At 55.7% G+C, this 26,119-nt stretch overlaps 1 protein-coding gene across 11 annotated transcripts in view; it reads right to left on the reverse strand.

Annotated features, from left to right (window-relative positions):
- Positions 1 to 26,119, reverse strand: part of Myo9b (myosin IXB) — a 69,425-nt gene that overhangs the window by 2,714 nt on the left and 40,592 nt on the right. For 5 of the 11 annotated variants that reach the window (XM_048342513.1, XM_048342511.1, XM_048342519.1 and 2 more), the window contains exons 7-34: positions 25,398 to 25,527; positions 24,176 to 24,265; positions 21,973 to 22,089; positions 21,431 to 21,565; positions 19,842 to 19,963; positions 17,791 to 17,932; positions 17,352 to 17,556; positions 15,729 to 15,807; positions 14,709 to 14,798; positions 13,202 to 13,318; positions 10,858 to 10,897; positions 9,331 to 9,453; positions 8,682 to 8,762; positions 7,980 to 8,090; positions 7,661 to 7,783; positions 6,336 to 6,652; positions 5,198 to 6,052; positions 4,367 to 4,427; positions 3,369 to 3,490; positions 2,839 to 2,966; positions 2,489 to 2,676; positions 2,306 to 2,404; positions 2,054 to 2,227; positions 1,731 to 1,769; positions 1,422 to 1,533; positions 904 to 977; positions 245 to 437; positions 40 to 168 (exon numbers count right to left, since the gene is read on the reverse strand). In XM_048342513.1, the coding sequence (XP_048198470.1) occupies positions 40 to 168; positions 245 to 437; positions 904 to 977; positions 1,422 to 1,533; positions 1,731 to 1,769; positions 2,054 to 2,227; positions 2,306 to 2,404; positions 2,489 to 2,676; positions 2,839 to 2,966; positions 3,369 to 3,490; positions 4,367 to 4,427; positions 5,198 to 6,052; positions 6,336 to 6,652; positions 7,661 to 7,783; positions 7,980 to 8,090; positions 8,682 to 8,762; positions 9,331 to 9,453; positions 10,858 to 10,897; positions 13,202 to 13,318; positions 14,709 to 14,798; positions 15,729 to 15,807; positions 17,352 to 17,556; positions 17,791 to 17,932; positions 19,842 to 19,963; positions 21,431 to 21,565; positions 21,973 to 22,089; positions 24,176 to 24,265; positions 25,398 to 25,527 (4,196 nt within the window). The remainder of the gene's footprint in view (positions 1 to 39; positions 169 to 244; positions 438 to 903; positions 978 to 1,421; positions 1,534 to 1,730; positions 1,770 to 2,053; positions 2,228 to 2,305; positions 2,405 to 2,488; positions 2,677 to 2,838; positions 2,967 to 3,368; positions 3,491 to 4,366; positions 4,428 to 5,197; positions 6,053 to 6,335; positions 6,653 to 7,660; positions 7,784 to 7,979; positions 8,091 to 8,681; positions 8,763 to 9,330; positions 9,454 to 10,857; positions 10,898 to 13,201; positions 13,319 to 14,708; positions 14,799 to 15,728; positions 15,808 to 17,351; positions 17,557 to 17,790; positions 17,933 to 19,841; positions 19,964 to 21,430; positions 21,566 to 21,972; positions 22,090 to 24,175; positions 24,266 to 25,397; positions 25,528 to 26,119) is intronic. The other 6 variants (XM_048342516.1, XM_048342515.1, XM_048342520.1 and 3 more) reach the window with 3 other exon arrangements.

Consider the following 26,119-nt stretch of genomic DNA (forward strand, 5'->3'; position numbering starts at 1 on the left):
CACCCCCGGCTGCCCGCAGGCCTGGGTAGCCTCGCTCACCCACAGCGCGCAGGAAGTCTCCGTACTGCGCAAAGGTCATGAGTGGCTCGGGCAGCTCCCGCAGCCACTGCTTCAGGACACCGGTGATGGCGTGGATGGGGAAGTCCTCCAGCTTGACCGTGGCTGGGTCTGTGGAGTGAGGCTGGGTGAGTGGAGCACAGGTCCACAGGCACCTGGGGGCCAGGCCATGGGCCGCCGCGCCCACCTGTCTGCAGCGCCTGTCGGAGCTCCCGCGTCCGGTTGGCAGCGCCTGATTTGCGGTAGAGGCCCTCAGTGTATAGGCCGTGCATTTCCACATGTTCCAGAAGCTTCTCCAGCACTACAGGCACTGAGGCTTTGTCACTGGTCAGGCTGCCCACGCACACGCCGAAGTGTCCCGACTCGGCGCTGTGCTCGGCCTGACATGCCAGGATGAGGAGTGAGTCTGACTGTGCAGCTGTGGGGACCCCTGGGGGCTGTTGCCCGCCCCCCCCCCCCCCAGCCTTTGCCTGCTCTGCACAGCCGTTGGAGTGCCTGGATTGGGGAGACAGCTTGCAGGCCCTGGGCAATGGCTCCCTCCCCGGCCGAGTGACTATTCTAAAGGAGGGTACCCCAGCCCAAGCCCCCCTTAAAGCCTCTGACTCTGCCGCACCCTGTACCAGGACCTCATCTCCTTTGTGCAGTGGAGGGGACTGCTCTCATGGGACCCTTCCAAAGGGACACAGGATTTGGGGGACACAATCCCCACCCCTGCCTGGGAACAGAACAACCTCCCACTCCTGAGCCTCCTTGTGCCTGCCAGTGCCCCATTTGTTCCTTGCAAGCTGACTTTCCAGGTGTCCTAGACAGTAGAGTTCTAGAAGGTTCTGGGCTGGGGCTGCTCACCTTCCTCCCGCTCATGTAGGAGCAGTAGCTCTGAATCTTGTGCACACACTTCTTGTGGCAGGTCATCTTGCACACTAGGAGGTCATGGGGGTTACCCATGGGTGTGCTGGAGACCCCAGGTGCCTGAGGCTCCCCCCCCCAGCAGGTAACCCTGTATGGCTGATGCCGCGGGGGTGAGGGTGGGCAGGGGGCAGGTAGAGCTGCGGTGCTGTGCTCCACACCCAGGGTTGAGGGACAAGGAGCAGCTTTGGGGACCTGGCTTGGGACGTTGGAGCGCTACCATTCTGGTGTCCCTGGGTCTCTGTGTCCCCTGGGGGCTGAATGGATGGGAGCAGGGAGACCGGGGGCAGGGGGTTGGGGGGGGCAAGGCTTCAGAAAGTGGGAACAGCGTGGACAAAGGCCCAGAGACCCAGGGTCCACGTGAGGAGGGCCCCTGGAGAGGTGAGAAGAGCAGTGGTGAGATGGGAGGTGGGTGATGAAGGGAGCCCCGTGGTGGCAGGAGTGGGAGCAGCACTCACCACTGCATAGCAACGCCTTGTCCATGAGCCAGATGTAGGAGAGACACTGTTCGCAGGACTGGGGGATGCTCACCTGGTAGCTGGCAAACACGTGCCCATTGTGCTCCTGGACCTGCAGGGGAGGGCACGACGGGGCGGGGCTGAGCAGGTGCCTCCCACCACCTCAGGGGAGAGTTTGCTCCCCTGAAGTGATGGCTTGCTGGGGGCTGAAGGAGAATTCACACCATAGAAGCATGTGCTTACACACATACATACACACGAGCAGGGACAATCACATGTGTATACACACCCATGAACACGACTACTCACAGCACGCTCCTGTTTCCGCTTCTTCTTCTGAGCTTTGCCCTGGTCAAGACACACAACAGTGAGGTCTGGTGACCTGGGGAAACCCTAGGGATTCCCCTCAGTGCCACCCACCTGGAAACCCTTGTCCAGAAAAGAAGCTCCGTGAGGGGCCTGTGTGTGGGCAGAGGAGGCAGAGGTGGGTGTGGTTATGGTGTGGAGGCGGGGCCGGGAGGATGTGTACAGCAGAGGCGGCAGGCCCTGGCTGGAAGTGTGTTGTCGGGTGGTTGTGGCCAGCTCTGGGAGAACCATGTCAAGGGTGGGCGTGGCCGAGTGGGATGACTCACTTTAGCAGGCTCAAAGTCGTTCTTGGTATAGCCCCGAGTGAACTCGTCCAGCAGGGACTGGAAGAGGTTGAGGACCATGTTGGTGTCCTTCTCGCCGCGCTCAGTGGCCAGGTTGTTGACAACGATCTGGTAGTTCTCCATCAGGTCCTTGTAGCCCACATGGATCTTCCCATTCTGCAGAAATGCAATGTGTCAGCTCCACAGCCTGCTGGGGGCTGTGGAAGAACGAGGGCCCATAGGGAGATCACGTACAGGCACAGAGTACATGGTTTTGATGTTGCTCCTGAATGTTTCGGTGGCCTCGATGAACAAGCTCTCAATAGGGGTCTTCTGTGAGCGGAGGTCATTGATCTGCAGGGAGAGATGTGAGCTCTCAGCTAGGCTGCCTCTGGTGACTCCTAGCCAGCCCCTGCCTCCAGGGGTTCTGCAGCTCACTTTGTTAAGCAGGAACTCATCCAGGTACTTGAGCTCATTGGCATTGGTGATCTTGCGGTACACTGATTCCCGCCACTTCTCAGACACAGTGATTTTGCCGATCTTGAGGTTCCGGTTCTTCTTCCCTTTGCCTCCAGCCTCCTTGCCATGCCTCTCACCTGCGGGCCGGTGCTGCTGGCTGGAGGGGGCTGTGGGTCACAGAGTGGTGCTGAGGGAGGGCAGGGTCAGGGAAGGGCACTGGCCAGGTTGGGAGGAGAGGACCAGGAGCCCCTGCCACAAGCCTCCCTCTTTGGCCAGAATCTCCACCTCAAGCTCTGTGCCCAGGGCCCAGCTCTGAGGCTCTCACCAACCTTCTAGATCCTTCTTCATGGTGGCTTCCAGGACAGCCGGCCCACAGGCCACGTCCTCCATCTCCTCCACATCCAAGCTGTATTTTTTGTCCTTGTTTTTATGCAGGAACAGTCTCTTAAATGTGGATCTGGAGGAGAAAAGGAAAAAAGTATGTTTCTTTTGTTTCTCTTTCTTCTCAGACTGGATCTTGCTATGTGGCCCAGGCTGGTTCTGAATTCCAGCCTCTCAAGTAGCTGGGACAACAGGTGTGTGCTGCCAGGCTTGGGCCATGGGTGTAGGTAGCTGAGCCCTGACCAGCTGCACAGCAAGGACGCTGGCTTATCTATAAGGGGAACTGAGTGGGGGGGTACAGCTCAGTGGTGGGCATGTGCCCAGCATGCACAAGGCCTTGGGGTTCTGTGCCTAGCACTGGAAAATACAATGGGGACAACATCTCATCTCTCTTCTGTACATGATGCAGTGAGATGCTACTAGAAAGCAGGTCCCCTTTTCTGCACATCCTGGGCCCCGGGTGACCTCAGCTTCTTACTTAGAGTCCACCTGGGTGCCTGGGGACAGCCCAGCATCGGGGCCGGCGGATGTGTCGCCCGACTTCTTCTTGTAGATCACCACCTTCTTGGTGCTCGGCTCCCCATCCATCTCAGTGGAAGACTACAGTGCATGCAGGGAGAGGGCAGTGAGAAAGCAGGGCCTGCGTGGGGACGGGGGGGCTGTGCCCCACACTCGAACCACTAACTCCACTCATGTTTTGCTTTTTTTTTTTTTCCCAGGGGGTGGGGAAGAACTGGGTGTCACTATGTGGTCCAAATCACTCTTGATCTTTTTTTGCTAGTCTTGGGGCTTGAACTCTGAGCCTGTCCCTGAGCTGCTTTTTGCTCAAGGCTAGCTCTCTACCACTTGACCTTTTTCTGAGTAGTGAAGTCTCACAGACTTTCCTGCCTGGGCTGGCTTTGAACCTTGATCCTGAAATCTCAGCCTCCTGAACAGTTGGGATTACGGGCCTGGGCCACCGGTGCCCAGCCACTTTTTTTTTTTTTTTGGTCAGTCCTGGGCCTTGGACTCAGGGCCTGAGCACTGTCCCTGGCTTCCTTTTGCTCAAGGCTAGCACTCTGCCACTTGAGCCACAGCGCCACTTCTGGCCATTTTCTGTATTTTTGGTGCTGGAGAATCGAACCCAGGGCCTCATGTATACGAGGCAAGCTCTCTTGCCACTAGGCCATATCCCCAGCCCCCAAGTCCAGCCACTCTTGGATCTTTTTTTTTTTTTTTTTTGGCCAGTCCTAGGGTCTGGACTCAGTGCCTGAGAACTGTCCCTGGCTTCTTTTTGCTCAAGGCTAGTACTCTGCCACTTGAGCCACAGCGCCACTTCTGGCCATTTTCTGTATATGTGGTGCTGGGGAATTGAACCCAGGGCCTCATGTATAAGAGGCAAGCACTCTTGCCACTAGGCTTCCAGAGTGCTGGGACTGCATGTCGGAGCCTCAGGGTTACCTGCCCCCCCTTGGCTCTGGTGGAGCTGGGCGTTACCTGGGCCTTGGCAGGGGACAGCTTGGAGACGTCATTAGTGGACAAGGAGATGCGCCTTTCCCTGCAGGACCACAGACACGAGCATTAGCCCCAGCCCTGCGCCTTCATGGGGTGGCTCTGGGAGGGAAGGAGCTGGCCCTCCCTGGTAGGGGGAGGGATGGGTGTTTCGGGCACTGGTGGGTGGAGGCCAGGTGTGCTGGGGGACTCCCTGAAGTGCACAGGAGGCCCTGAGACACTGGTGATGTAGCAGTACACACCTGCTCCCCACTGCCAGCTTCAGCCACCTCTGTCCTCTGTTCCCTAGGCAGCTTCTCTCCTCGGCATCTGTGAGCTCCCAGCCCCTCATCACCATCTGTCCACCTGCCCATCTCCTGTCTCCCTTACTGTCACCATTTCTACTGTGGACCTCCCACCACGTTCTCTACTTAAATCCATCCACCCCCTCCATTGTTCTAACTGCCCACCTGCCCACAAATCCGTCTATTCATCCATCCACTTACCCACCCACCTACCCATCATCCATCTCATCCAACTTCCACCTCTATCCACTCACCGTCCATGCACCCCCCACCCCCCACCCCGCTGCTTGTCTGGCAGGGCAATGGGTAGTGACCAGGGCTAAGTCTTACTCAGGTGAGGCAGTCAGCCCCTCTCTTACCCATGGCTGACCACTGTGAGCCCCATGTGTTGATGGGAACCTAGTGAAGGGGACCTGGACCTGTGCCCCTCCCCCAAAGCTGGCTATTCCTACGTTGAGTCCTAGGGGCTTAGCACCTGTCAGGGCCCTGGGGAGGGAAGGGCTGGCGGTGGGGTGTCGTGGCAGGGGCTTACTCTGTGGGCGTGATGGCAGCCCCCGGGGGCCGGTGCTTGTCACTGAGGTCCAGAGACTGGCTCAGCATGGCGCTGGGCCCACTGGCCCCCAGCTTCTTGCCCCGCCACAGCTCCACGGCCGTGGCAAGGTGCTCGGTGTTGGGGTGCTGGTACCGCTGGATGTGGGTGGGGCCGCTGGGGCTCTCGGCCCTGTCTGGAGCCCGGGGGCTGCCACCCGCCTTGTCCTCTTGCGTGGCCTCACAGGTGCTGCTGGGCATGAGGGGGACCACCACACTGTCCAGGGCCAGGCTGGTTGGCCGCTGCGGGGGGCTGGGCCTTAGGCTCCCAACAGGAAGCATCTCCGTTTCTCCAGAGACTGTGGCGTCCAGCGTGGCCAGTGGCTTCTCCATGGGCTGCTTTCTCATGATGCTGTCCACAGTCTCTGCTACCATTTCCAGAGGTGCTTCATCTGTGGTCCCTGTTCTATCCTCTGGGAGGCTCTCCCCCAGCTCCAGAACAGCCCTTCCAGAAGGTTCTTGGGGGGTGCTCTCTTCCTTACAGAGCTGGCTGTGTTTGTTCTGGAGCTCCACATGTTCCAGCCCTCGCTGCCGGCGGGACTCCCGCTTCTCACGGCTGCTGGGGACTTTGTCGTGGCTCTCGGCAGCCACGCTTCTCTGGGATGCCAAGTCCTTCTCAGGAGGCAGGGGCTTGGCTGCCTCCTCACCTGGCCAGGCCGGGGCCTCTGCTGCCAGCTGCTCCGAGTCCTGCTGGGCCATAGGGCCTGTCAGCTCCTCGGCGGCACCCTCCATGGCGGCCTCCCGTGCCTCCCGCTCTTGCTCCTCTGCTGCCTTCTTCTCCAAGATCATCTGGCTAAAGCTGGTGAGGGGAAAAGGATCAGAGGCTGACATCCATGCCACCCCAGAATCAAGGAGATTCTCCCAGCCAGTGACTCCACACAATGTCCCTGAGATGCTTCTGGAGGCCAGCATGGTGCCTCACACCTGTAATACCAGCTAACTGGGAGGCGGAGGCAGCAGGGTAGAGTCTCTGACCAGCCAGGGCTGCAGCATGAGACCCTAACCCCAAGCCAGAACAAGATGCCCAGTTCCCGTGGGGTGTGACCCTGGGGGGGGGGGTCCTGGGGACAGTGCCACCTCACCTGCGACGCTGCAGGTGGCCGCGGCACAGGCTCTGCAGGCGGATGACTCCCTGCCGTTGCTGGCGGAAAGCCCTGTGCTGGACGAAGCCCCGCCAGGCAGCCTGCAGGATGACCGCGGCCCGGGCCTGCGATTGTGCCCGGTGGGCACAGCGAGCACGCCAGCGTGCCTGCAGCACCAGGGCGGCCTGCCGGGCCCGCAGGAAGCGGCGCCGCTCTAGCGCTGTGCGGAACCAGCTCTGCAGCAGCAGGATCTTACGCAGAACTTCCCGGTGCAGTGTCTCCTGCAGTGCCTGCCGCTCTGTCTCCTTCAGAAAGACCTGTGGGCAGTGGGACGGTGCTCAGCACCTGGGCTCCACCCTTGGCACCACAGGCAGGTTCTAGAACATTCTCCCAATCCCACAGGGCCCAGCTCCCTCAGGCCTCGGCCTCTCGACACCGAGGCCTTGACTGCAGGCCCTGAGGCCTTTGTGCCACTCCTGCCATCAGGATTGGGCTGGCCAGGCTCCTCCAGGGTACAGTGCATGTGGGATTTTTGATGGCAGAGTAATACTCTTTGGTAATGGTGTTCCACCCCGGGGAACTGGACTAGGGAATGTGGCTGTGGTGACCACGTGTGGACAGCACTTGTGGAGACACGTGCTTATCTAGCACAGGCACGACCTGCTTCCATCTCCTATGGGAAACAACAAAGCACACAAGATCCCCTCTCCCCTCCAAATGCTCGAAGGTGATGCTGTAGGAAACAGGCAGCGCAGTGGCCGCCCTGTGGTCTGGCTATGTGGTCACCTAGAGGCTCAGGTGTGGCATTGCGGAGGTGGTGGGACCTGTAATGAGTGGGGCTCTGTGACAGGTCACCAAACCCCTAAGATTAATGCAGTTCTCCCAGGACCAATCAGTCCACTTGAGAGTCGGTGTTTATTTTTTAATTTTTTTATTTTTGGCCAGTCCTGGGCCTTGGACTCAGGGCCTGAGCACTGTCCCTGGCTTTTTCCCGCTCAAGGCTAGCACTCTGCCACCTGAGCCACAGCGCCCCTTCTGGCCGTTTTCCATATATGTGGTGCTGGGGAATTGAACCGAGAGCTTCATGTGTTGGAGGCAAGCACTCTTGCCAGTAGGCCATATTCCCAGCCCCGAGAGTCGGTGTTTATAATGAGAGCCTCTCTGGCTTCCGTCCCCCATGCCATCATTTCTGATGCCATGACACGGCCGCCGGGCCACACTGTGCTGCAGTAGCAGCCAGAGACTGCGCGTCTGCAGAGAAGCGGGCTGCAGCGGCTACTCCGTCCAGCGTTGGGGTGGGGTGGGACTGGGGGCCTGAGGCTGACCTTTGTCTTCCCGATCTGATAGTTCCTCTTGTCCACCTCCATCCTCTCCAGCAGGGCTGCGATGACCTCTCTGCAGGGCTGGGCGTTCTTGGGCAGCAGAACCTGGAACTGCTCAGTGAAGTCCTGAGGTATGGGCAGAGGATGGGCCGGAGTGGGCTTCTGGACAGCAAGGGGGACATCACCCACACCACCCCTCATTTGTGAAGCTGATGCATGTCCCTGGGGGCACCAATGGGTGCAGCGGGCAGGGCCCCTTGCTGTGGGGAGCTGCTGCCATTCTGGGGGCTTGCCCACAGTTGGGGACCAGGCACCAGGCTACCTGGAAGGTGTACTTGGCGCTGTAGCCGGAGCGCCGGATGCGCACGGTCTCCAGCATGCCGGTGTAGCGCAGCTGCTGCAGCACCAGCTCATCGTCGAAGCACAGTTCTTTCTGTAACAGCATAAGGGGGGCAATCAGGGAGCAGGACCGCCGCTGTGCACCCCCAGGTCCCAGTCCGGGCGCACAAGCTTTGGGGGACAGAGATGGACTGCTGCTTCATCTTTCTCCCCGTTTCTGAGACAGGGTCTTGCTCTGTAATCCAGGCTCAAAGTCACCGTCCTCCTGCCTCTGCCTCCCGAGTGCTGAGATTACAGACATATACCACCATGCCTGGTGTGGAGTGCACGCCTGGGCCCTTCCTTGGTGGCCACACCTGTTTGCCCCAGAGACTTTTTTGGTACCCCATCTGAACTTGGGCTTGAGCTTCACTCTCCGCTCCCTGCTCCCCACTCCCCATGTGAGGCACTGGGGGAAATGCTGGGAACCCCACAGCACCGTCTCTACCTTTCATGTTCCCTGCGCTGGCTGTTCTTGGGGTATCTGGAGGGCAGCCCCCCGCCCATGAGCCCTTCTTGAGGACCCAGCAGGGGTCCACAGTGCAGTGGGGACATTCCTCTCCTGCTCTGGCCCCGGGAGCCCGAGGATCTGGGGGTGTCTTGGAGGTTCAGGTGCCCTCTGCCCCGATGCCAGCCAGCTACCAACCTTCTCGGCATTGGAGCGGATGCAGCGGATGAAGAAGGGCTCTGCCTGGCCCAGCGTCTCCAGGAGCTTGTTAAGGGACGTCTGTAGGAGAGAACATGTGTGTGAGCTGGGCTGCAGGGAATGTCACCTGTCCCGGGGACAGCAGCGGCCACTGGGCCCCAATGGCCGGCAAATGCCCATTCCAGGACCACCTCTGTCTGGGGTGGCAGGTGGGGCAGGGCAGGGCCAGAATCAGAACCACCTCCCAGGCCACCATCTGCTGTTTTCAAGGCTTTCTGAAAGGCTAGATAGGGCTCAGCGGTAGACGCTGGGTTGGATCCCTAGTACTAGAAAAAAAAGAAGTTATGATATCCTTGCCAAAGTGCTGAGAAGCTGGAGATTTAGGATGAGTAGGACTGAAGGAATGAAAACACTTATAGTGAGGACTCCTTGGAAAAAAAAGACTCTGAGCTTCCTGGCAGCCAGGGAAATAAATAAGGACACAGTTTGGTAGTGATGCTAATGTTAGCTAGTCCTGAGGGGCCATGACTCAACTCTTTATGCCAACTCAGTGGCCTGGGATGAGGGCACAGCTTGCTCTGGGGTGTGGGCATCTGGCAACAAGGCCCCACAGCTCATCCTCACAGGGGTGAGGGCTCCTGGCATTCACCTGGAACTGGGCGCTGATGCTGGGGGGCTTCTTCTTCTTGTGCAGGTGCAGCAGGGACTTGGTGGTGCGGTCGTGCAGTGTCATGCTGATGATGAGCTTCAGGGACTTGGAGTCCAGCAGGTTCTAGGACAGAGACACGGGGTCTGGCCTGCCATCCACCACACGTGGGGCCTGGCCAGGCCCGCCCTCAGCACGCTCTCGGGCACTTCCTACTCTGCTCTGGGGTGGCCTTGGGGGGCTCCCCACCACAGCTGGACCCGGGCCTGCCCCCCTGCGGGAGCCTCCCACGTGAACCTAGAACTCGCCCTGCTTCCGCCTCAGCCTCTGGAGTGCTGGGATTCCAGCAGGTCCCACCATCCCCAGCCAAGTGAAATATGAGGGGCTCAGCATTGCGGGCGGGCTGCACCCCTCTGCACTCAACTCCACATGTACCAACTGCGAAACCTCAAATCTGTGAGGCTACTGGGTCTAAAAATTGGGGATAGAGGACATTGAAAAGGATTTTTAGAATTCTACCTTCACTGACTCCTCCCCCTCCCCCCAGAGGACATGATTTTGGAGTTTTCTTTTTTTTGCCAGTCCTGGGGCTTGAACTCAGGACCTGAGCACTGTCCCTGGCTTCTTTTTGCTCAAGGCTAGCACTCTGCCACTTGAGCCACAGCGCCTCTTCTGGCATTTTCTGTGTATGTGGTGCTGAGGAATTGAACCCAGGGCTTCATGTATACAAGGCCAGCACTTTACCACTAGGCCATATTCCCAGCCCCCCGATTCCAGAGTTTGAATACAAGGCCTCACACTTGCCAGGTAGGTGCTCCACTGCTGAGCCATGCCTCCAGTCCCAGACCATTTTTTTTGGGAAAATTGGAGACAGACTCACTAAGTAGCTTAAGTTAGAGTTGAACTGGCTATGCAGCGTGGGCTGGCCTGGAACTTATCCTTCTGCCCCAGCTTCCCAGGAGTGTGATTAGGGGTGGGAACCACCACACCTCAACAACACAGTACATAATTACACCCATGGTGTGCCGTATAGGCAGACCACCGACAATGTAGGGAGAACGAAGGTTCTAGGCCAACACCAGACACTACAGATGTGACCAGAGCACACGGATTGGCTGTGGGCGGGGGGTCCTGAAGCCCACCTCTGCAGATCCCCCAAAATGAGAAAGTGCCCCCAGGAAGGGCTTGGTCCCATCCTTTCCTACTGATGTGGCCTACACTACGTAGTAGCCCTCATGGGATGACAAGGACCCACACCTGTGAGCAGAGCTCTGGAGGGCTCCAACCGCCGGGGCCACTTGGTTCCTTCCTTCTGACCCTCAGCTTTTGTCTGTGAACATCCCAAGGAGCCCCCAGAGACACCCTCCGACTGCTTGACCACATGTGTGTATGCGGGTGCTCTGCTAAGCCATAGAAAAGAGCTTAGTTTGGTGAAAGGGAAGGAATAAAGAAGCGGCTGTGGTCCCAGGCCTCTCAGGCCCCTGGCCCCTCTTCCCTGACCCCCCGCCCCCGAGTTTTCAATGACTTTACCTTAGGAATGATTTGCTTTTGTTTGATACCTTTACTCTTCCTGTCAAAACAGTAAAAACGGGTTTGTGAACGATAGGAACATGGCAAGTGGGGTGGGGTTAGTCCAGCAAGCCACGCCTGGCAGGTTAGATCACCACAAGACAGATGGACACACAAAAAAAGGGAGAGGAAGAGGGAGAGGGAGAGAGAGAGGATAGAACAGTGAACCAGCGCCCAAGTGCAGCACAGTGGCCACCATGGCCTCTCTAAAGCCCCATGAGCCCTGCCAGCTGTCTGGGGCCAGTGGTGGGGACCCCTTGGGGGCTGCCCCTAAGTGGATGGGAACTGGGTCTGGGGCTCTGGACAGGGAAAGCACTTAGCAATCTGCAGTGGACTCTGTGCTACAGCCTGCGATGGAATAGCAACCAGGCATCCAAAGAATAACTAGCATGCAAGGCCAGGTATGGCAGCTCCTGCCTATAATCCCAGCAACTGGAGAAGCAGAGATGGGGAGGATCATGGTTTGAGGGCAGCCTGGGCAAAAGCTAGCAAGACCTCCATCCCCAGGCAGTGAGCCAGGTGTGACAGGTTTGCTGGTCATCCCAGCTACCTGAGAGGGTAGAGGCCGGAGGATCAGTGTCCAAGGCTAGCCTGGGCACAACTGTGGGACCCCAATCAAAAGACAACAAAAGCCAAAAAGGGCAGGGAGCATGGCATGGTGGCAGAGGTCTGGTCTAGCAAGTCCATGCTCTGGATTTCATTTCAAGCACTACAAGTTAAAAAACAAGGGAGGGCAAGTCTCTGCCCTGCCAGTGGCAAGTTCTGGAAAGGAGCTGGGCCGATGCCTGGCCATGTGTCACCGCCAGCTGGGCCTGCTCAGGGACTCTTGACACCCATTTTGGCAGGCCTGGGTTTGAACCAGTTCCTTCTGGATTCCCAGGCAGAAGCAAACAATAAAGTGGGATCTTCAGTTCAAGTTAGACGGGACGGCTGTGGAGTTCTTACAGAACAGACTTGGTTTTTTTTCTTTTTTGGGGGGAGGAGTGGGAGCAGTCGTGGGGCTCAAACCCTGAGCTCTTTTCCTCAAGGCTAGTGTTCTACCATGAAGCCACAGTGCCACTTCTGGTTTTCTGGTGCTTCACTGAAGAGTCTCTGCCTGGGCTGGCTTTGAACCATGATCCTAAGATCTCAGTCCTGGGTAGCTAGGACTACAGGTGTGAGCCACCAGCACCTGACTTGAATGGACTGTTTTTTTTTGTTGTTGTTTTTTTGAGACAGTCTCACAATGCAGCCCAGGCTGGCCTGGAACTCACGGTCCTTCTGCCTTAAGCCTCCTGAGTGCTGGGATTACAGGTATGTACCACCATACCTGGCTACTCTGTAGAGCATTGCAAACCAAAGGGAAAAAAATGAGTCAGCAGCCCACTGGCTGCAGGATGACCACCCTCCCTGCCCCCCAGACCCTGGGACTGCAGGCTAGTTGCGCTCCCTGATACAATAAAGCAGGAAAGACATGGGTTTTAATTCGGGAGGGGTGGGGGGCACATGGATGGAGCTATCATTACGTCCAGTGAACATCATGTAAAGGCTGAACTGTTTGACTTGGTCAGAATGGGAGAGTTTTGGAAAAAATGAACCAAGAGGGAAGGGGCAACACTGGCCGGGACGCATTACACAGAACCTGAATTCAACCCTTTTTGAACCATTGCTTAACAAAAAGAAATGGACGTTACATACTGCCTCCTGCTGGGCACAATGGCAGCGGTCTGTTATCCTAGAGCTGGAGGCTGAGGCAGGAAGATCATTTAAGACCAGCCTTGTTATGTGGCAAGACCCAAGCTTCCAAGAAAAGTATGTGCGTATGCACGCACAAACATACACAGAGTCTCTTGTGGGTCTGTGGGTGCAAGAGCTACTGCCACCCAACCTGTGGTCAGTCAGGCTGAGCCGTGGCCGGTGGTCACATGCTGGGGACTCAGATGCCCCGCTGGTTAGTTGGAGTGTCAGGTCACATAGGCCTGCACGCAGCACCCACTCTACAGAGGGACTTGACCAGCAGATGGATCTAAACCTGGCCAGGGGGCCTCTGACAGACTGCAGGGGGCCCAGCTAGGGCTGGGGCTGCTCACATGCACTGTCTGGGTTGTACAGGCCAGACTGCGGTGCAGAGGGCTGTGCCCCCTTCCTCCCCAAGCTGCACTGAGCATGGGGATGGACAGGACTGGTGGTAGGAATGGAGGCCTAGCATGAAGGCGGGGGACAGGGCCATTGAGCGAGGGCTGGCAGGAGGACACAGCATGGTGGTGAGGAGCAGGAAGGCCTGTAGGGAGGGCCAGGTAGAGGCTGGGGGGGACCCAGGACTCACAGGAGGAAGGTGCGGGGTGGTTTCTGGAGCCGGCTGAGGGACTGGAGGAGCCTCCGGGGGTCCTCGCCCTGCCAGGGCAGGCCTTTGATGCTCTGGATGATTTGGTTATACATGTCTCTGAGGGCAGGAAGGGATGAGCGTCAGAGAGAAGGTGGGGGTGTGGGGGGCATAGTCCACCACCTGGGTTCCCACGCGTACTCCTGGCCAGCACAGCTGGAGCACGTGGCTGCCACCACCTCCAGGCAGGCTGCTGTCCCCAGGCCCTGTGAATAAGGGCTTAAAAGGGCACGCTGAGTTGCTAGAAAGGGGCTGTAATCTGGGGCTGGTAGACCCCAGCCAGGTACTCTGGAGAAGAGCAGATGCCCCCAGGGAGAGGCCTTTCTTCATGCCAGGTCCCGCTGACCTCACACAGGGTTTGGGAGGAAGGGTGCCTGGAGACTCTGTGGCATGACTGAGGGGAGGGGGCGCACTCCCGCATCTGCTGGCTGTTCACCCCCAAAGACCGAAGCAGGCAGTGCTGAGGTTGAATATCCAGTCCAAGGGGATAGTGGTACCCAGAGAGACTTTGGGTGGGGATCAGGGCCTAGTGCTTGCCAGGCAGGTACCCACCACTTGAGCTTGTGTTTATTTTTTTTTGGGGGGGATGGGACTTGAACTCCGGGCCTAGGCACTCTCTCTGAGATTTTTGTGCTCAAGGCTAGCTCTACTACTCTGAGTCACAGCGCCACTTCTGGATTTCAGGTGGTTCACTGGAGCTAAGAGTCTCGTGGACTTTCCTGCCTGGACTAGCTTTGAACCCTGATCCTCAAATCTCAGCCTCCTGAGCAGCTCAGATGACAGGTGTGAGCACCAACGCCAGGCTGCATTAGTTATTTAATTGAGGTGAGCTCTTGCTTTCTGGCCAGGCTGTTTCCCGTATGACTGGGAAGGACAGGTGTGGGCCACCACACCCAGCCACTAGCTGAGATGGCCTCACAGAGGAATCCTCCCATCTCTACCTCCCAGGTAGCTGGGATGATGAGCTTGAGGTCACTGCTCTTGGCTAGAACTCAAAGCTTTTTGGTGGTGGTCGTGCTGATACTGCTGGAGACAGAACCCTGGGGTATGCTAGGCAAGCACTAGTACCACTGAGCCACACCCTCCCACCAGGCCATGCCCCACATCACCAAGGCACGCCCCCCCATCATTAGTGGACAGGCATGTTTAAGCTCTGGGCAGCTGGCTTGGAGGAAGCCCCCCTCCGCGGCCCCTCATCTGTGTTCCATGCACCCCGTGAGTGCCCATACACATAGTGGCACTTACCTCCATTCCTTGCCCTCCAGGGAGGCACAGAGTAAACACATCAGTTGTGTGGCCCCTCATCGGAGTGCTCAGGGCTGCAGCCCTGTCTGCAGGCTTGGTCCCCCTCCTTGCCTCCCCCTCATGCTGCCCTGGGTGGCCGGGGTAAGCGGCTCCTCTAGCTGTGCCTCCCTGGTCTCGGGTCACAAGAACCCTGTCTTCTACTTACTTCTTGCTTTCACAGAAAGCAATGATGTCATCAAAAGTGTTCATATCGAACTCCTCAGAGCAGTCAAATGAGAAATCTAGCATAGAACAGCTGCAAGGGAGAAGCCCAATAAAGTTCATGCGCTCCCCTGTGTTTGGGGTGAGGCACTGTGGGGCCAGGCCTGGGAGACCCACACCACACATGCGCTCTCAGGCCACTTTCCAGGAACACAAAAAAAGAGAAAACTCCAAACCACAGAAGCACATAGAGGAATGGGTTATTTTGTCTTTTGTGGGTAAAAAAGTCAATTTTGTTTTCTATTTTTAGAGACAAGATCATACTATGTAGCCCAGGCTAGCCTAGAACTCCTGCCTCAGCCTCTGGATTACTGGGATGATGGGTGTGTTCGAGTGCACTGGGCAAGGGCACACCTATTTAAAAGCGGATGTTACACTGCACCTCTAGAGGAACTGTGAATGGTCACTTTAACTAGTAGCCAGCTTTAACTCCATCAGGATGCTTTTATGACTCCTTGAAGTTTTTGTTACGAAGAGCCTGAAAATGAACTGATTTTCATTTTCAAGGTGAAAAAAATCTGGAGACTCCCTCTTTGGGAATTTGTGAACCTTGAGGGGGGAAAAAAAAGTCCAGGACTGGGCAGCCCCAGGGCCTTTGCATAAACCCTGCCTGCCTTCCTCATCTGCTCGAGCCCTAACAGCTGGCTCTTGTGCAAACTCAGCAAGCACTTGGCTACTGGGAAGAGGGATGGAGGCCCTAGCCATCAATGCTGCCCCGGCCAGGGAAGAGGACCCCTGCACAAGCTCAGAGCTGTACAACTTTCCCAACAGCAGGTGGCACACCAGGCCTGTCCTGCATGCAGAACGGCATTGCTGCTGTGCATTGGTCTTTTTGGTACAAAGGCCGCTCCATGGCTTGTTGGGGCAACCTGGGCATGGTGTGGAATACATGGCGTTGCAGGCAGCTTTCCCCAGGCCACTCTACCTAACAGATTTGGTTTGGACAGATCAAGGTCTTGCTCACCGGTAGAGCTTCTCCGATGGGGTGCCGGCTCCTCTGGGCAGCTCTCCATGGCCCTGGGGACCTGGGCTGCTGGCATCTGCTGAGGACAGAGTGGACAGTGCCTGCAGGCCCTCCCAGAGCCCCATGGCCCCTTCTCAGCAGATGGCCACAATGTCTGCTTTTTATCCCCCACCTACTCAGGATAACTGCGCATGCCTGGGGCCCTGTGCATGCTAGGCAAGTGCTCGCATCACTACCTTTGCCAGGGCTGGTCTTGAACTTATGATCTTCCTGCCTCAGTCTCTCAAGTACATAGGATTAGAGTTTTGTCTCACCATGAATGCCTGACATAATAATTTCTTTCTTTTTTCCTTTTTTTTGTTCAATTGTGGGGTTTGAACTCAGGGCCTGGACGCTGTCCCTTTGCTCAAGGCTAGTGCTTTACCACTTTGATCCACAGCTCCACTTCCAGTTTTCTGGTGGTTAACTGGAGATGAGTCTCACTGGGGCTTTTTTGCGCAGGCTGGCTTCAAATCCTGATCCTTTGATCTTAGCCTCCTGAGTAGCTAAGTACAAGTACAGGTATGAGCCACTGGTGCCTGGTTCCTTGCCACAGTTTTGTTTCGTTTCCTTTCTTTTTCTTTTGTTTTGGCCAGTCCTGGGGCTTGGACTCAGGGCCTGAGCACTGTCCCTGGCATCTTTTTGCTCAAGGCTAGCACTCTGCCACTTGAGCCACAGCACCACTTCTGGCCGTTTTCTATATATGTGGTTCTGGGGAATCAAACCCAGGGCTTCACGTATACAAGGCAAGTGCTCTTGCCATTAGGCCATATTCCCAGTCCCTCGGCTTCTTTTTGCTCAAGGCTAGCACTCTACCTCTTGAGTCACAGCACTACTTCTGACCTTTTCTATGTATGTGTTGCTGAGGAATAGAACCCAGGACTTCATGTATATGAGGCAAGCACTCTTTGCCACTAGGCCATATTCCCAGCCACAATTTCTTTTTTCTTTTCAGTACTGGGATTTGAACTCAGAGCCTCATGTTTCCTAAGCAGGCACTCTACCCTAAGCCACACCCACAGTGTTTTCTTTTTTTTTGCTTTCCTTATTTTTCAGATAAGTCTTGTATTTTTTTCTGGTACCAGCCTTGGATCACAATCCTCCAACCTGTGACTCCTCATTACAGGTGTGAGCCATCACATCAGGGCTGTTGGTTGAGATGGGGTTTTACAAACATTTTCCCTGGCTGGCCTCAAATTGCGACCATCCCCATCTCTGCTACTCAAGTAGCAGGAACTATAGGTATGCCCCACTGGACCATGCTCCCAGATCTTTTTTCTTGTGCTTAGTCCTTAAACAATGCAGCCTAGCAAGTGCTTTCATGGTACCTAGTGGCACTGCCATGGCACAGAGGTGTCAACATGTCTGTGGGGTAGGAGATTTCTTACAAATATGATGTGATAAAAAGAGACTAAGCACTCTGCTATCTGTGGGGGTCTTCCTGAAGAACACTGGTTATTGTCTGAGGGAATGGAAAGTTCTAGAACTAGCTGGCAGTAAAAGCTGGAAAGTGTATATATGCTAAGCGCTGCTGCACTGGGGGGGTTGTAAGCATGGTGCCCAGATGGGAGCAAGCCCTCTTACCTGCCGCCTTCTCAGCCCTCTCTGCACGCAGGCGCCCTGCCTCCCGCAGCACAGCCATGGCCCGGATGGCAGCGCGCAGCACCGCCCAGCGGAACACAGCCACAGGGTCCATCCCGATGAGCTCGCGCACGTAAGAGCTGTCGCTGCCTCGCAGGAGAGCCACAATGTCCGGTCTCATGTAGTCCATGTTCTTCTCCCGAAAGTCCTAAGGGCGCATGCGAGTGTATGTGTGTGTAGGGAACCATCACTCCCAGGGGTCAAAGGGCTGGGGGGGGGAGAGGGGACTGGGAGGACCAGCTAAGGGGACCAGGACAGGGAAGGTCAGCAAGGGGGGCTGGACCATCCCAGAGAGCCAAGGCCTGCACATAACCGCCCAGGGCACCCCTCTCCCTTCTGCTGTCCAGGCCGACAGTGACGCAGCTGGCTGTGAGCCACATACCTTGATCTGGTACTTGACTCTGCCCGCAAAGTGCTGGATGATGAAGGCGGGCTCCAGTACTGGGGTGCCCAGGAAGTACTTGTTGTCCTCATGCTGCTGCTTGAACTTGGCCAGCAGTGTGTGGCTGGTGGCGTGGGGGAAGCTGGGGAGAGATCAGAGCTTCAGGGATGGGAACAGTGGCTGAGGACAGGAAGGCATTTGTCGTTGCAGGACTGCTGTGGGCTTCTTGGAGGAATGGGAGGGGTGAGGTCTCAGCCCACGCACGGCCCCCACGATTCTCCCCAGCCTGGCTATTTCCTGGGGGGCTGCCCACTGACCAGGCTTGTTGACATTTGGGAACACCTATGCCAGCTGAGCCCTGGACATGAGCCTATTGCAGGTGGCTTCTAGAACAATCTCAAACTGGAGAGGCTGCGGTCTTGGATCCTCTGCACCTAAATGCCTGCCTGGAGGGTGGGGGGGGGGGGTCACCCTTTGAGCCCCAGATGGAGAGAGGGGTGCAGGGATAAATGCGGAGCTCCTTGTGCTTGGCTGTTTGGGCTCCTAGGAGGCGGAAGCCACTCTCAGCCTAGCACACACTACCTATTCCTAGCCTCACACACACAAGCAGTGCCAGTGTGGGCAGATGCCCAGGGCTGGGGCTGCTGGGCTTCGCAGGGTAGGAAGGGGGGATCCTGTAGCTGGGGACACTCACTTCCAGGGCGAGGCAGTGCTTCAGGCACCAAGAAACTTAGCTGTGAAGATAAATACCACTGTAGCAAACTGTTTTTAGAAAGGTCAGTGTGCAGGAATGAAAACTTCCACAAACAACAGACTAGGCAAAGTTTTAAACAGACACTGCACCAAGGCTGGTCAGCCAGGCCGTCGCATGGGCCTTGGAAATCTCCCTCACTCTGTCTCTTTTCTGTCTGCTATGTCAGGTGTGGTACCCAGGCTGGCACAGGCAGGGTTGGCGCTCTATCATGAGACCACCCCAGTCTATCTATTTGTATGTTTTCTACCTGAGTTTGCCACAGCAGAAAAGGGACGTCCTGTCCTGAGTGGGAAACCTGGTCTGAGACACTGAGGTGCCTCACCTGAGACCCCCGCCAGCCTTGTGGGGTGTCATCAGGTGTGACAGTGTCTGTAAAGGTAACTTTACGTGGAAACAGGGCCCTAAAGCAGTCATCAGGAAAGCAGGTCATTACAGTGGATGCTGTACAATACGGCTGTCCTTTTAGGAAGTGGAAGAGAAAACGGGACAAGGAGACAGAGGCAGAGGCAGGAAGCAGGCCTTGAAGAAAGGCAGAGACTAGTGTGGTCAGCTGTAGGCCACAGAGCCCTGGAGGTTGGAAGTGCTAGGAGCACCCTGTCCTAGGAGCTCTGGAGAGAGCAAGGCCTGCATACTGAAGGCCTGTGGTGCTACTGGAAGGTAGTGGAGCCTTTAAGAGGTGAAGCCTGAGGGGAGGGAGTTAGGTCACTGGGAGCGTAGCTTGGGGGAAAAGGGGACTCTTGGCCACTGTGAGGTGGGCAGCTTTCTCTGCAGAGTGCTCCTGCCAGAGTGCTCTGCCTCATCACAGGCCAAGCAACCACCGAGTGAGAAACTCAGCAATCCTGAGAAAAATGGACCTTTCCGCTGGGGATGTCCTCTCAGCTGTTTGTCAGCACGAAGGCCAGCGCCTTGATCTGGGGTGAAAGTGAACTTCTGTTTTCAGCCACCTGGCCTGTCACATAAAACCAACTGGGTGCATGTCCCCAATCCTAGCTGCCCTTCCAGCCTTGCCCAGGCCCAGGGATGAGGGGACAAGGCTCACAGCCAGGTGGTGCCTGGGTCCAGACTCCTGCTGTACTGCTTTTCCAAGAGCATACACATTAGGGTTCCAGTTTCTGGAACATTCCTAGAAGGAAGGTGCTGGAGTATACACAGGTGCCCTAGTGTCTGCAGTGAGCTGTCTGGGCATTTTACAATTGTGAGGCTCAGGACTGGGGTCCACGGTACATGAGATGTTGGATGGGGGAGGGAGGACTTTAGACCAGGTCTGTGGGGGTGAGGTAGTGGGAGGGGTGCTCACTTGCTCTCTTCATCCAGCAAGTAGAAGAGTCCGGTGGGCTTCTTGCTAATGAGGTGGATGCATCCCACATTGTCGGTGTAGTCAATGTTGTGCCAGGTGATCCCCTCGCTCTGGTATTCCTCCTGTGGGGCAGGAGGAGGGGTATAATGCACATGTGCGTGTGCGCATGTGTGTTGGTCCTGAGGCTTGAACTCAGGGCTTTGTCCATTTGCTTGGCTTCTTTCCTCACAGCTGATGCTCTACTATTTAAGCCACTCCTCCGGTGCGGCTTAGATACGACATTTTAAAACTCTTTGAGGTGCTAGGGGATGAAGCCCAGGGCTCTATGTGCTGGAGGCTGTGTGTGGCCCTTTAAAAGGCAGGGCCTGGTTCCCATGCCAGAGAGCAGTATGAGGTTTCTCCCTGGCCTCAACTCCCTTTCTCACCATTCTGCTGCCTTACCTGTCAGCATCCCTCAGCTGCCACCCTGATGTCTAGACCACCAGCCTGTAAACCTGGGATTACAAAACTTCCTTCCTCATAAGGCACCCAGCCTCGGTCATTTTGTGAGAGCCCAGAAAACCAACTGAGGACATGCGCACCAAATCTCAAGATGACCATGGCAACACATAAACAATATGAACATGGCAGAGATCTGGAGCAGCCTTTTTCTCTCTCCCCAGCCCAAGGCCAGCTCAATGTGAGTGGTCCCCCCATTACACCCCACCCCCATGACTTAGTGTCAAACAGCGCGGTCTACACTAGGAGCTATAGCCATCTTTAGAATCCCGTCAGGCTTCCATGGCGCCACCAAAATAATGCGCATGGAGTCATGGCCAGACGCAGGACAGTGGGCTACCGAGGACTCACAGGCACAGAGGCTGTCATCTCCAGCCTCGAGAGCACAAGGCAAGTTCCAAAACGGACCCTGAAACCTGCCTGGTTCTGGGCAGGGTGGGATTCTCCTCAGCTTTCCATGTGGCAGAGAAAAATCCCAAGACAAGTGCCTGTCCCCGGGGAGATGCCAGGCCCTGGCTCACCACACTCGGCATATGGTGGGGGAGAGTGGGGGGATGGACTTCTGGTACTTGCTATAACATGAGGACATTCTACTAAGTGACAAAGACTCGAGTACTGTGTGAGTCCACTAACACACACTGAACACAGCTGGGGGGAGGGAACACACCTCTGGGTGAGGGGTGTGTACCCACAGATTCTATCACTTGTACCTGACAAGATACAGGAAAGGTCAGGCAGAGAGGTGATGTAAAGTTGCAGAGGATATGGGAGGGTCTAGGAAACACTATGCTGGGTTACAAAGAGGGCTAAAGAAAGCACCCCCATTGGATTTTGCTACCCAGGGTGTCCTGGGCTCCAGTCACAGTGGGCATGAAGGGTTGAGTGCCTGCTTAATGCCCTCAACTGCAAATTTGGTTGAAACTGTGGGGGGGGGGGGGTGGAAGGGGGTGTCTTGTGAACTTTTTGCCTGCAATGGCCTTGAATCACAACCCTCCTGGTCTCTGCCTCCCAGATACATAGGCATGGGTCACTCTGGCGGGCCAAGACAGCAAGTCTCCCATGCATGTCACTGCAGTACGGAAATTCCTTACCTGCTCTAGCTTGAAAATGTGCTGATTAAAGTAATACTGGAGCTGCTCGTTGGCGTAGTTGATGCAGAACTGCTCAAAGCTGTTCCGCTCAAAGTCTTCAAAGCCAAAAATGTCCAGGACCCCGATGGACAAGCACTGGGAAGATGGGAAGATGAGGGACAGGGATTTAGTGGGACTTTCCTGGGGAGTGTGTGTGGAGAACACTAGCTTATCTTGGACGGAGTTCGTGTGTGTGTGTGCAGAACCCAGGACCTCACCCATGCTAGGCCAAGTGTTTTTCCACAGAGCCATACTCCCTTCCAACAAGCCACATAACAGGCCCCCCACAGCCACGCCCCACTGACAAGCCACACCCCCACTGCCTAGCCACCACCCACATATGGCCACACCCCCAGCCTAGTCCCTGAATTTTGTCTTCTGCTGTTGGCCTGCCTGTGGGAGGAACCAGGGTCTAGGCCAATGCTGACAGCAGATGCTTGGGGAGCCCAGAGTGGAGGCAGCCCCCCACTGCCTAGCATGGTGGCTTAGGCAGGGTCACTCACCGAGACAGCTTCTTCCATATCCTTCTTATTGAGGAGGGCATGGTTGATGCGCAGCACAATCCAGTCAAACAGGGCGCTGTAGAGAGACTTGGCCATGGAGTCCCGGGCCGTGATGGCCTGTGGACACACGGGTCACGTTATTTGTGCACCAGTCTTGGGGCTTAGACTCTGAGCCTGGGCACTGTTCCTCAGCTTTTTTGCTCAAGGCTACTGCTATACAGCTTGAGCCACAGCCCCACTTCTGGCATTTAGTAGTTAACTGGAGGTAAGAGTCTCAGGGACTTTCCTGCCTGGACTGGCTTTGAACCTCGACCCTCCGATCTCACCTTCCTGAGAAGGAATATAGGCGTGAGACATTGGCACCAGGTTGTGGTTTTTGTGTGGCTTTATTTTTTTCTTCTTCTTTTTGAGACAGACTCTTTACTAATGTTTGTGGGAGGCTGTCCTTGAACTCACACTTGTTTCTCTACCTCTTGTAACTCAGATGGGATTACAGGTATGTGATTACACACAGAGCCTTGCAAATCCACCTTTGTGCAGCCATGTGCTATAGAACGACATTTTAGTCAATGGCAGACCGCACATATGCTGGTGGTCCTGTAAGGTACTAAGAAAGCTGGAAATTTTCCTATTTGCAGGTGTTTTTCACTTTTGTGCAGGGCTAGCAATGAGCCTGAGCCCTGCACAGGTCAGGCCGTACGCGGCCCCTAGTATGAGATCTGTGAGGCAGCTCTCAGGCTTGTCCTGGGCTACACTGCCTGTGGGGCTCGGGCCAGTCCCACTATGCTGCTTGGGTTTGGCGCTTAGGAGCACAGACTGCATAGCGCCTGGGTATGCAGCACGTCACCGCTCTGGTGGTATGAGAATATGGCAAGATGATGGCACAGTGAGACAGCCAGATGAAGCACAATCCTCCAGCACGCACCTCTCTGCCAGCACTGGTTTCTGCACGATGCCATAAGCTACAGGATGTGTGCCCGGTTCTGCCTGTCCTGGATGCCATAGGAACAAGATGCCCCCTCGCATTTCCCTCATGGAGCTCAGTGGGTGCACTGGCACTGCTAGGCTGCCCACGGTACTGTGGGAAAGGCCTAGACAGTGGCTTTTGGGCAAGGGGCCCAATTTGCTAAAAGCCCCATGACCAGGGACTTTCCTGGTACTGGCCAAGCTACAAGTCATGGTGCTCTTGAGATGTCACAATAGCAGGCCTGCAGAGGCAGAGGGGGGCCCCAATGGGGGCCCTTGGTTGAGTACCACCTGAAGGTCAAGCCCAGGGCCAGCCCACCTCCTCTGGTGGGTGAGAAAACCTCACTATTTATGGTGTTTGGAGCCTGACATTTGCTGCTGAGGTAGAAAGCAAAGCTAGATTGTAAACAAATGTGTACAGCTGTGTGCCAATAAAACTTTATTGCTAGGACAGCATGCTTTGTGAGAAGCAGCATTCCCAGGAGCATATGAGGACACAGAGATGAACATCCTGGGCCCCAGCACAGACCTGAGGACTGGAATATGCTTTAAAAAATGAAATGTGCACCGGTGGCTCACACCTTTAATCCTAGCTATTCAGGAGGCTGAGATCTCAGGATCACAGTTCAAAGCCAGCCCTGGCAGGAACGTCCATGAGACTCTTATTTCCTATTAGCCACCAGAAAACTGAAAGTGGCACTGTGGCTCAAATAGTAGAGTGCTAGCCCTGACAGTGCCCAGGCACACAGTTCAAACCCCACAACTGACCAAAAAAATTTTTATTTATTTTTTATTTTTATTTTTTTTGCCAGTCCTGGGCCTTGGACTCAGGGCTTGAGCACTGTTCCTGGCTTCTTTTTTGCTCAAGGCTAGCAATCTACCACTTGAGCCACAGCGCCACTTCTGGCTGTTTTTTGTATATGTGGTGCTCGGGAATTGAACCCAGGGCTTCCATATTCCCAGCCCCCAAAAAGTTTTTTTTAAATAAAGGTAATAAATAAAACACTCGTCTCCCATCTGCCATCTTGGCTGGCTGCTGTCCACCATGCTCTGAGTATACCAAGGAAACAGTTGCAGAAGCAAATCATCAAGACTGCACCCAGTGACAGTGTGAGCGCATATGGCACCCAACACTGCCTGGCTCACGATGGGGCAGACACCTACCCGCACTAGACCTTGAGAAAAAGCACCTCCGTGTGCTGGGGTGTGACACCCCTCAATATGTAATGACACTCACCTCACTGAGGCTGTAGGGCAGGATGAGCTTGTCATTGACTGTCACTGCTTTTCTTTTGGTCAGAACCTCCACCAGGATTTCTCGTTTCACCTGTTTCAAGGTCAAGGAGGTTAAGGAGATGCAGAGCTTGTAGAAGCCCCAGGCACCTAGCTCTGAGGTACCCAAGAAACTCTGGAACTGCCCACCCAGGCTGTGCTCAGGGCTGTCTCTCATGCCCCGGCTGGTGGCCACCTGGCGTGGCCGTGATGGGGACCCAGGTCAAGGCGGTTTCCACACCGGGTACAGCCTTGAGACCCTCAATTATGCAGTCCTATGGGTGCAGGCTCTGCCCAGATGGAAGGGCAGGGCAGGGGATCCGCCACAGGAGTGCTCCTGTACCTCCAGGAAAAGCTGAGCACATCTATGAGAAAAACCCCAGATGAGAACAGGAAGAGGAGGCTGGGGTCCAGCTTGCTGGTGGGAAGCTTGCTTAGCCTGTACAAGGTCGTGGGGTCCACCACAGCACTGCACACGGGTGCGCGCATGCACAGACACACACACATACACACACAGGATGCACAAGACAACAGAAAAATGAGGGAGGCTTTAGCCTCCCTGTGGGTTGTGGCTTGCCCCTGGAGGGCTGCACCCCATTACAGGGCACCCCATGGGGTTAGACATCCTCAGATGCTGCCTGGGGCCCCTGAGGGGCAGGTCTCTCTCCCTGCTGAACACCAACGAACATGGAGTTGGACACAAAAGACAAAAAGTCCACCCAACTACACCACCATATCTTACGATTTTGTTTTTGTGTGGTACTGAGGTTTGAACCCAGGGCTTCAATGCTTGCAAGGTAGGCCCTCTACGTCTTTAGCCATACCCCAGACCTGTTTTGTTTGTTTGGGACCCTTTTGAGACTTTGTGATGTGATTCAGGCTGGCCCTGAATTCCTGGACTCTAGTGATCCTCGTGCCTCAGCCTCCTGAGAAGCTGGGACTCCAGGTGTGACCTACCATGCCTGGCCCCGCTATGGTTTTAAAGAAGCTTTCACTTGAGGGTCTGAGGCAGGTGGTGGCCCTGCCCCAGGGCTTCACGAGGGATGAGGAGGGGCAGTCAGACAGGCCTCTCCTGTGGATGGAGTGGATGGAGGGACTGAAGAGGTGGGTGGGTGGTCACTGCCCTGCATGGGCCTGGCTGCCCTGCCATGGCTGAGGGCAGAGTCTGAAGGTAAGAGGGAGATTACCTTCAGAAGCTGGGACAGCGTGTCTAGCACCTCAGGGGGCCCCACGTCCAGGCCTTCATCACGGCCTGTGGCTCTCTTCTTGTAGGTGACGTTTCCCAGGTACAGAATGGCTGAGAGCACGGCGAAGATCCTGGGACAGAGAGAACTTGTGAGTTCCTAAGAGGACAGAACTCCCGGGGAGCCGGGCTGAGCTCGGGGTGGGTAGGGGAAGGCTTGTCACTGCCTTGTCTGTGAGTGGAGGATGTCCGCCATGAGACAGGACTTTGTAGACTTAAAAAAACCAAAAAACTAGTTTATGTTATTTTTTTTTGGCAGTACTGGGGTTTGAACTCAGGGCCTTGCACTTGGTAGGTAGCCATTCTGTCACTTGAGTCACACTTTCAGCCCTTTTTGCTTTGCTTTTCATATAGGGTCTTTTTATTTATTTTTATTTTTTTGCCAGTCCTGAGGCTTAGACTCAGGGCCTGAGCACTGTCCCTGGCTATTTTTTTGCTCCAGACTAGCACTCTGCCACTTGAGCCACAGCGCCACTTCTGGCCATTTTCTGTATGTGTGGTGCTGAGGAATTGAACCCAGGACTCTTCATGTATGGGAGGCAAGCATTCTTAACACTAGGCCACATTCCGGGCCCTCATATAGGGTCTTGTTTTTGTTTTTGCTTTTGGCCGGGGTTAGCCTCAGATGATTAGCCTTCCACTCTACCTCCAGTGCATCTGGGACCA

The sequence above is a fragment of the Perognathus longimembris genome, chromosome 3, assembly GCF_023159225.1.
Source record: "Perognathus longimembris pacificus isolate PPM17 chromosome 3, ASM2315922v1, whole genome shotgun sequence".
Taxonomy (NCBI): domain Eukaryota; kingdom Metazoa; phylum Chordata; class Mammalia; order Rodentia; family Heteromyidae; genus Perognathus; species Perognathus longimembris.